The sequence below is a fragment of the Diaphorina citri genome, unplaced genomic scaffold (genome assembly GCF_000475195.1).
Source record: "Diaphorina citri unplaced genomic scaffold, Diaci psyllid genome assembly version 1.1 scaffold227, whole genome shotgun sequence".
Lineage (NCBI taxonomy): Eukaryota > Metazoa > Arthropoda > Insecta > Hemiptera > Psyllidae > Diaphorina > Diaphorina citri.
The window spans coordinates 147,098-157,304 of record NW_007377664.1 but is presented as its reverse complement, the minus strand read 5'-3'; the positions used below and the strand labels follow the sequence as shown (position 1 = coordinate 157,304).

Genomic DNA, 10,207 nt, shown 5'->3' with positions numbered 1-10,207 from the left:
CTTCCGATCTCCCAGAGGGCTTATAGACTCACTGTTGGCGGCCCAGAGGGCTTATAGACTCACTGTTGGCGGCCCAGAGGGCTTATAGACTCACTGTTGGCGGCCCAGAGGGCTTATAGACTCACTGTTGGCGGCCCAGAGGGCTTATAGACTCACTGTTGGCGGCCCAGAGGGCTTATAGACTCACTGTTGGCGGCCCAGAGGGCTTATAGACTCACTGTTGGCGGCCCAGAGGGCTTATAGACTCACTGTTGGCGGCCCAGAGGGCTTATAGACTCACTGTTGGCGGCCCAGAGGGCTTATAGACTCACTGTTGGCGGCCCAGAGGGCTTATAGACTCACTGTTGGCGGCCCAGAGGGCTTATAGACTCACCGTTGGTGGCCCAGAGGGCTTATAGACTCACTGCTGGCGGCCCAGAGGGCTTATAGACTCACCGTTGGCGGCCCCGAGGGCTTATCGACTCACCATTCGCGGCCACTCCAAAGTCCCAGTCGACGCGGATACGGTCCGGGTCCGGCACGATTGCGGTCAGAATCAGATCGAACCGAGAGGACAGCCGCACCCGTCGCAGTGTTTCCGGGTCTTGCGGAGGTTGAGTGCGGTTACGCAGGGTGACGTCAGGGGGCGTGATTGCGGATTGGGCTTGCAGGAGAAGCGGCTCCTGAAGGAGATTCGCGCTGATGGCCCGTGATAGCGTGGGAATGTCTGCGAAAGATAATAGAATATACCTTGTCTATCCTGCTGAGATAGGACTAAAAAGTCCCTTCACAGAATATAATATAGTATATGTAACTTGTTTATTTTTCCAGAATGAGACTGAAAAGTCCCTTTAGTCTCGCAGTCTAAACAAGGTCTGACATATTTCATAGGTAAAGTTTGCAAATAAGTACATACCTTGTTTAAATTCTAAAAAAGGGGGGGAGGAAGAAATACAAAATATTTGGCGATGAAATTATTAGAAGAGGGATAGGGTTGTCTTTCACATACACACAATAAAATTGTGTACATAGACATAGGTAATACGTACCGACATTCTTGGAGAAGTACAAGGTTCGATGGGCGCCGAAGAGTACCCGCTTCGATTCCAGCTCGGGACACAAAACCAACTGGTACACCCCCGGCCTCTGAGGGTGAATGCCAGGCGTGGCCTCAAGGACTTTGGGCGACAGGGCCAGGTCCTTGGGTAGGGTGCCTGCCTCTATGTGATACTTGAGAATTGCTGCAATAAGGAAAATAATCAATCCATAAATCCAGAAATTATTTTTTGAAGTGGAATGAGATATGAATAAAACATTCAATAAAGGTATGAACGCTGACAATAGAATTTAACAAAAAATATTTGTGTAGCAAAAACAGAGCTTTTTCACAACTTTTTGTAGATATAGCATTAGTGCCTCCTTGTACTATCTCCCCAAAATATTTTAACACCACGAAGATAGAGTGGTCAGTAAATGAGAAAGCAACGGAGAAGGGCATCTCTTTGGAAAATATCATTTGATGGGCATTCTGATGGTCCGGACGAGGAAAGTACCTTACTGAGTCAACTCCTGAACGGAGTCCGCCGAGACAACTCATCGCCTCCGGTAATCACGCTGATGTTCGTAATGAACCAGAGGTGAGGGTGCGATTGAGTCGGTTCTATCCGGGAGGTACACAGACAAGAACTACAACAGAGGAAGAGTTTGTACTTACTCGAGTCTTGTGTAGGGACTGAGGTCAACTCGTGAACGAGTCGCCGGGACAGCTCCTCGTCTCCGGTGATCACGCTGATGTTCGTATGAACCAGAGTGAGGGTGCGATTGAGTCGTTCTATCCGGGTGGGCAGGTCGCTCGTCCACAGTAGTCAGATGCCACCCAGAGCGGCACTCCGATTACGAATAGTATGATAACGAATACTATCGCCGACACATGCGGAGATCTGGAATAGAATAGAAAAAAAAAAATATTAATGAAGAATAAAATAGAGTAGGATATAAATAGAGAATAGAATAGAACAAGGTCTGGCTGAAGCGACGTTAAACAGGGAGTAGACCTTCTTAGTCTCGGCTGGGGGACTTGTAAACAGGGAGTATGAAAGCCTGAATTTCCCTTGCTAAAGAAATAGCAAAGGTTGGCTAGTGCGAAGGGCATCCACTCGTAAAATTTGCAGGCCGGAAACCAAATGTCAGCCCAAAGCAAGCCACCCTAGTTAGGGCTGATTGAGGAGGCTAACGAAAACGCTGACCCCCGTGTAAGAGAGGGAAAAGCGGGGGGGGGGGGGGGAGAGTACTACCTATTGTACTACAAAAAGTAATGAAATCCCACAAAAATACTCTTCACGGTCGAAGCTCGCCGCCAAGTCAAAAGCCCAAAAAGGGATATATTACACCGCGCCACTGTCTCTCTGACTTTTGGCCTTGACCATAAATATTTATTCGTCTGACTCAGACTGGACTGAATAGAATAGAATAGATTTGTCCCTAGTACCTAACTTTGCCTTAGATATGATTTCCCGTGCATACGTAATTTTGCATATTTATATTTACCCAAAAAAAGAATGTTTTTTTAGTCCAAAGAAGGAAGTGTTTTTTATTAACCCTTTAACCAAAAAAAAAAAAAAAAAAAAAAAAAAAAAAAAAAAAAAACAAAACAAAATAAAAAAAACAATGGAGCATTGTGACACATCATTTTCAAGGGCATTTCCCCCTTTAGAAAATAGACACCCAGGTGTACATATTCATAAGGAAGTTATGTTCTAATGTGTCCTACCGAAGCAGGAAAATTGGAAGTGTAGTCAGCCTAGTTAGCTTGAAGGGTAGCGCGTCTGTCTTGCAAGCGGCAGGTCGCTGGTTTCCGCCCGGGACGGATGTTATCCTAAACAGATAATGCTCGTTCTCGGAACTGACCTCACGCTCATGTCACATGATACATGAGCTGACGTGATGTGAGGGCAGAGTGTTTCTACCTTACAGCCAAATACCTCACTGTGTGTTTTGCGAATTGACCTTTATTTATTCATTTTCCAAATCATCAGATATTGAATAGTCAAATAATCAAATTGTTAGATCTTTCACGAGTGAGAAAATAATCACGTATCAAGTTTTTGGAATTTTACAACAATGGAATTCCGTTTTGAGAGAGGAAATGGGAATTTTTCAACAAAAGATGACATATTGACCGACATCAGATGGAATAAATTGACGACTTTATAATAAAAGTGGAAATTTGACCCATCAGTTTCCGTTCTCATTTTCAAATTTAGCTACTCCGTTGACAGTGTTGACATGAGGAAATAATTTGCCAATTTAATCAACATCTTACAAACCCTTCAAGCGGAACAAGTAGACATACGTCCATACGGATTACAGACAGACTACGTGCAAAATCGTCGAGATATACAAGGTTACAACTTTAGAATTGAAACTCAGTTCCTTAATTAGCCAGACTGGTCAGCTTGGGGGGTAGCGAGTCTGCCTTGTAAGCGCTAGGTCGGGGGTTCAATTCACGCCCGGGGCGAACTTTATCCTGAACAGATAGGGTTCGTTCTTGGAACGGCTGACTTTCTCCCGTCTGTCTTCCTTTTCCCTTCGCTTTCAGGACGATAAAACATCACCAGTTACAGTTCCCCCTAATCAAACCTTTTGAAAAAAAAAAAAACTTCCTTAATTCCTTCTTTCATTAAGCAAATCAAGTAGGTATATATGTTATGTAGTAAGATAGGTAAATCTATGATGGTAGTTTTATTTGAAACCGGCTAGAATTTGTATGAGTAGGTAGTTGTGTTTTATAGTTAAACAACATCAGAACCATATGAGCATAAGTAAAATACCTATTCATATGAACAGCATGAAACAAATCCGCCTTGGAATATTACAAATACAGGGTGTTTACTAGTGGTTCATGGAACAGAAATCACTCTGGAAAGGGACCTCTAATAAGAGTCACTGACGCCTATTCCACCCCTATAAAGGCGGGCCAACAAATGCTTTCAATTGGCTAGTCTGGCTGAGAAACTTTGAACAGGGAGTAGACCAGCCTGGAATTTCCCTTGCTAAAGAGAAAAGGTCGAGTGCGAAGGGCACCCACTTGTAAAATTTTTGTAGCCAAAACCAAATGTCAGCCCAAAGCAATCACCCCAGGGCTGATTGAGGGGCTGACGAAAAACGCCGACCCCGTCTAAACACAGGAAAAGGCGAAGAGGAAGAAGAATTCTATTCTTAACACCACCCTGTAAGAAATCTATGTACTGGGTCAACAAGGAACCAGTCTCTGGGTCAGGCGACAAACCAGTTGGACGGTACGAAAACCAGTTGTCTTCTCCGGGCGGAAAATCTCAACAAACCTGATGGCGTATGAGACAGAAGAAAAGTGGTTTACCATCAGACCATCCCTCCAAGAATAAGTGCTAAGCTGTGACTATGTGTAAACACAGAATAGAATAGAATACCTTGCTTATCCTACCCGAATAGGACTGAAAAGTCCCTTTACCCCAGCAGTCTAAACAAGGTCTCGTATATTTGATGGGTTAAAGAATAATACATGTATCAATAACAATACTATAAAAAAGACCTTGCTTACTTTGAAAATAAAAAGTAAATGTAAATTAATAGAGGTGGTGACATGCTTCAAAGTCAAGAGTCAAAACATGACAATAAATGACACAGCTTCAAAGTAGCTTTATGTTTTTTTTTTCTCTTCTGGGGATTCGAACCCGGAACCTTCTGCATCACATTTCCCTTGTGTTGAACAAATTTAAAATCAGACAAATCTTTGATGTATTCTGTATAGTATACCAATCCGCTCATTGATTTTATTTACCTACACGTGTAGATCATTACCTAGAAATTATAGAGTAGAATGCGTACGTATTACTACGATTAAATTGAAAAACTAAAAGTCAAGTTTTTTTTTTTTTTTAGGAACTACCGTGTTGAGTGGATTCGACTTCGGGACGAGAAAGCCAAGTCGGAGAAACTCGAGAAGGATCGTAAACTGAAATCCGTGCTCAAAGAAGAAGGCCTTGGGTCGGCCGTTCCTCTGGTCACAGAAGTTGGGATCGGAAAAAAAAAAAAAAAAAAAAAAAAAAAAAAAAAAAAAAAAACAGATCCCTAAGTCCCTAACCAGCAATCAAGACTAATCTGGTTTTTGGTCAGCATATTTAGAGCCAAGCGCTAAGCAAGCTGTTAGCCTTGGTTAGTTACAAATCATTATTACAACTTCCCAGTTCTTGATTGTTTTCAAATTTCTTTGGAAAAAGACCAAAGTAAACCAGGGGTTCTTACGGGGACCTACCAGGCTCAAAATCTATTAGGCAAGTTTTTTTTTCTAATGGGCTGATGGACTGAACAATTGTGCCAAATTTGTTTTGTGTGAAAGAACAAAATGTTTGAGATACATTTGTCATGAAAGAAAGACACAAAATTATTGAGGTAAAACATAAAAATCTTACTATCACATTGAATGAATATGCCAATTCCTTAGTAGATTTGACATTTATTTCAAATGTTACGTGTTTAAAGGTTTAAGTACAGAGTTTATGTAGATATAAAGTAAGAAAAATTTTGGGGAAAAATTGACACAATTTAAAATTTAATGTATAAAAGAAAAAAAATGTGAGGAAAAATTGCAACTTCCTAATTATTCGTTATATTTGAATGTCTCTCAACACGGCTCACTTTAGGCTCACGCGGCCCTTTCTCTGTAAAAAAAAATAGGTACAACTTTCGCCAAAAGTTGTTCGTTTACATAAGACCCTGTTGAGACTGCTGGGGGGAAAAAAACTTTTTGACCTATACGCTACTACTAAATAAATAAATCAATCAAATCTCAAATCAAACCTGTTGTATTTTATTTTATTGTCATTCTCTACTACCACCTATTAATTTACGTTTACCTTTTTTTTTCTAGTTAAGTAAGGTCTTTTTACGGAATTGTTAGTTGTATGTATTATTCTTTAACCCATCAAATACACGAGACCTTGTTTAGACTGCTGGGGTAAAGGGACTTTTCAGTCCTATTCGGGCAGGATAAACAAGGTATTCTATTCTATTCTTTAGTGGATATCACAACATTACTAAGTGCCTCCTTTGCAATCAATTTCCATATTTCAATAATCTTTTTACACTGGTAATGCTGCCACTGGTCGCTACTCGATTAAAGTAGCTACTCAATTGTCCTCCCGAGGCTGAGTGCACCCCGCATTCCAAGCACAGAGGCGAAAAAAAATCGGCACCGCCGGGAATCGAACCCGGACCTCCTGCATGCAATCCTAGTGTGATACCCACTCGGCCACGGAGGCTATAATAAATAATTAATTAATAAAATGGACTCTTGAGTGGAATTTGGAATTTAAGGCAACCATGACTGGGCAAGGTTTACGCCGGAGGAGTTCTCTATCACCTAACCCGTAGAGCCTTGACTGTAGCTATCAACATGACTGGTAAAGCTGATAATGATAACTGAACCAACATTTCACATTTTCACTGAAGGAAATGAAAAAACTCACAATCAACGAATCAACTCCCAGGTAGATTTTTTTTAAATAAATTTGAAATTTCCCGCCTCGAATAGTTATCAAATGAACACAGCCCATTTTGTACGTGGATCGTGTGAACGGTTGGAGGCTGTTGTAAACAAAACCATGTGAAAACTAGCGCGAAAATTCAAAATAAATTGAATTTCAAATTTGGTCATTTTGAGAAAAAAACGTTGAAAAGTTGGTTCTTGAAACTTTTTTTCCTCTATAAGCTTCAAGTAGTACGTTAGTCTGTTCTGTTCTACTCTTTTCATGATTCCTTTTAAGTGATCTTTCCCCAAAACAAGTATCATACATACCACTTTTCTATGGTGATTAAAAACATTAGGTAATTTTGGTACTGCAGGTACAAGAGCCATTCATCTTTCCAATCTACAAAATCAATTTCCATTTAGAGTAAACTTGAAAACTAGCGCGAAAATTCAAAATAAATTGAATTTCAAATTTGGTCATTTTGAGAAAAAAACGTTGAAAAGTTGGAAGTTGGATCTTGAAACTTTTTTTCCTTTATAAGCTTCAAGTAGTACGTTAGTCTGTTCTGTTCTACTCTTTTCATGATTCCTTTTAAGTAATTAAGATGTGTGACGTCAGACTTTACGCAGTTGTTTTTTTCGTCCGCTAGGTAGCGCCAGTATGCAAGCACGCTTGCGGAGGAGCAGAGAAAAATGCACAGAAACTTATGCGCACAAACACATTAATGTGTTGCCTGCGAGGGAGCTTTGCTCGGGACATTTGATGTGATGTCATCGTGTACGAAAGCGTATGCCGTGACGTCAAAGTTCACGATTTACCGGTATTTTTCAAATCGATTTATCTCATGATCTAGAAGTCGTGGAAGAAAAAGAAAAGTTCCGGAATCCCTCATTTTCCCAGCTTTTTGACTTTGAAACATCACTCAAGTATCCAAGTAAGCGTAACTGTTCTATTTAATGTATAAAAGAAAAAAAAATGTGAGAAAAAAATGCAACTTCCTAGTTATTCGTTATATTTGAATGTCTCTCAACACGGCCCACTTTAGAGCACCCTTTCTCTGTAAAAGAAGTAGGTACAACTTTCGCCAAAAGATGTTCGTTTACATAAGACCCTGTTGAGACTGCGGGGGGAAAAAAAACTTTTTGACCTATTCGGTACTACTAATAAATAAATCGATCAAATTTCAAATTCTTTGTTGAATTTAAACAATTTAAAGAGGGAAAATCATCAATTTAAATTTGCCTCTTCACTTATTGTTTGCTAAAATGATCACATATTATATCTAGACATAAGTAAGTAGGTACATCAACAAAGTGAAAGTTTATCTTTAGGCTGGGGACACAATCATGAGATTTTAAACTTGGTTTAAATTTAACTTTTTTATTGTAGCAATCTACATACTCAATTGCAGTCACACCTGTCTAAGTGGGAAACTTGGATAACTGGGAAAAAAAATCGTGGCCCCTTCATGGCAACCTCTCTAGGTAGAACACTTTATTAACTAGGAAACCCGGTAGAGTGAGAAAAAATTGTCGGTCCCTTGGATTCCCAGATAGACAGGTTTGACTGTAATTGGATTCAAATTTTTCTTAATAGGTACTTTAGGCTGGGGACACAATCATGAGATTTTAAACTTGGTTTAAATTTAACTTTTTTATTGTAGCAATCTACATACTCAATTGCAGTCGAACCTGTCTAAGTGGGAAACCTGGATAACTGGGAAAAAAAACCGTGGCCCCTTCATGGCAACCTCTCTAAGTAGGACACTTTAACTGGGAAACCTGGATAAGTGAGAAAAAATTGTCGGTCCCTTGGATTCCCACTTAGACAGGTTTGACTGTAATTGGATTCAATTTTTTCTTAATAAGTGATGAAAATTTCCAATGTATGGCTTTAAACAATTTAAAGAGGGAAAATCATCAATTTAAATTTGCCTCTTCACTTATTGTTTGCTAAAATGATCACATATTATATCTAGACGTAAGTAAGTAGGTACATCAACAAGTGAAAGTTTACACACTTTAATAGTAAATGGAAGGTGCTTTCCAATAAACTTACCTTCATCCTTAGTTGGTTTATCTCCAAGTTTATTTCCCTTGCCCATGGTTGTACAGTGATAGTAAAATTAAACCACTGTTTGACAACTTGCAAAACTCAACTAACTTAGAGATATGAAATTTCCAAGCAAGAAAAACCTGTACAGGTTATGTACAGGGGAAAATGTTAGCGGTTTTCCTTGACTGTAGCTGTCAACATGACTGATTAAGATAAACTGATAACTGAACCAACAATTCACTGAAAATGAAAAAAAGGAAAAATCTCACAATCAACTCCCAGGCAGGTAGCAGGTAGATTTTTTTTTTAATAAATTTAAAATTACCCGCCTCGAATAGTTATCAAATGAACACAGCCCATTTTGTACGTGGATCGTGTGAACGGTTGGAGGCTGATGTAAACAAAACCATGTGAGAACTAGCGCGAAAATTCAAAATAAATTGATTTTCAAATTTGGTCATTTTGAGAAAAAAAACGTTGAAAAGTTGGATCTTGATCATCTTGATTAATCTTGAAACTTTTTTTCCTTTATGAGCTTCAAGTAGTACGTTAGTCTGTTCTGTTCTACTCTTTTCATGATTCCTTTAAAGTAATCTTTCCCCAAAACAAGTATCATACATACCACTTTTTTATGGTGATTAAAAACATTAGGTAATTTTGGTACTGCAGGTACAAGAGCCATCCATCTTTCCAATCTACAAAATCAATTTCCATTTAGAGTAAACTCTCTGTGTAATCCATGGCAGAAGAAAAGGTGTCAGATAATTCTGGACCCGCCAGTAGTGGAGATCATGGCCCGGAGTTCAAGTCAAAACCTATCTGCTTGATAGTGCTTGGAATGGCAGGATCTGGGAAAACATCATTTGTAAAGAAATTCTCATCATATTTGTATGACAAACAGGACAATCCCTATGTTATCAATTTAGATCCAGCCTGTCGAGATGTACCTTACTTGGTGAATGTTGGTGAGTACTTACTACTTTCCAGACAATCCCTATGTTATCAATTTAGATCCAGCCTGTCGAGATGTACCTTACTTGGTGAATGTTGGTGAGTTATCAATGTTATTATTGAACGGAAACAAACTTGAACATCAGATCTTGAATTTCCAGAAATTGGCAACGTGGATGGCTTTTGGGTTTGCTTTCATGAGGTCTTCTTGTGTGCAAGGTTCATCCAGTTCTAGTTAGGGATGGGTAAATATTCTCTGAGTCGATTCAAAGAGTCGAATATTTCAAAAGAATTGTGAATCGCGATTCTTAGATTCAAAGAATCGCGATTCTTTGAAGAGTCGATGTTGTACCTACGTTGCCGTGCCCTGTACAACTACAAACTACTCAATCTCATTGGTTACGAGAGTGATCCTGTGATTCCTGTGTGCTGTCTCTCTCTCACTACAAAAGAATCGCGATTCTTTGAGTCGAATATTTGAAAAGAATCGAGTCGTGGTATTCGAATATTCAAAAAGAGTCGAATATCCCATCCCTAGTTCTAGTTGACTGCAGTTGGTGAGTTATCAATGTTATTATTGATGATTATTTAATGACCTTACAGACTTCATTTGGTATAGGTACCTAGTGTGTCCTTGAATGTCAATATGGAATTCATATTATATACTCATTCCCTTTACCTTTTTGATTTTAGCTAATTTCATCAAAATGGGA

General features: G+C 39.4%; 1 protein-coding gene across 1 annotated transcript in view; it reads right to left on the bottom strand.

Moving 5' to 3' along the window:
- Positions 1-8,831, bottom strand: part of LOC103506326 — a 19,611-nt gene extending 10,780 nt beyond the window's left edge. Inside the window, exon 1 of the mRNA XM_008470710.2 lies at positions 8,547-8,831. Within this exon, the coding sequence (XP_008468932.1) occupies positions 8,547-8,592 (46 nt within the window). The 5' untranslated portion in view covers positions 8,593-8,831. The remainder of the gene's footprint in view (positions 1-8,546) is intronic.
- Between the last annotated feature and the right edge of the window lie 1,376 nt (positions 8,832-10,207).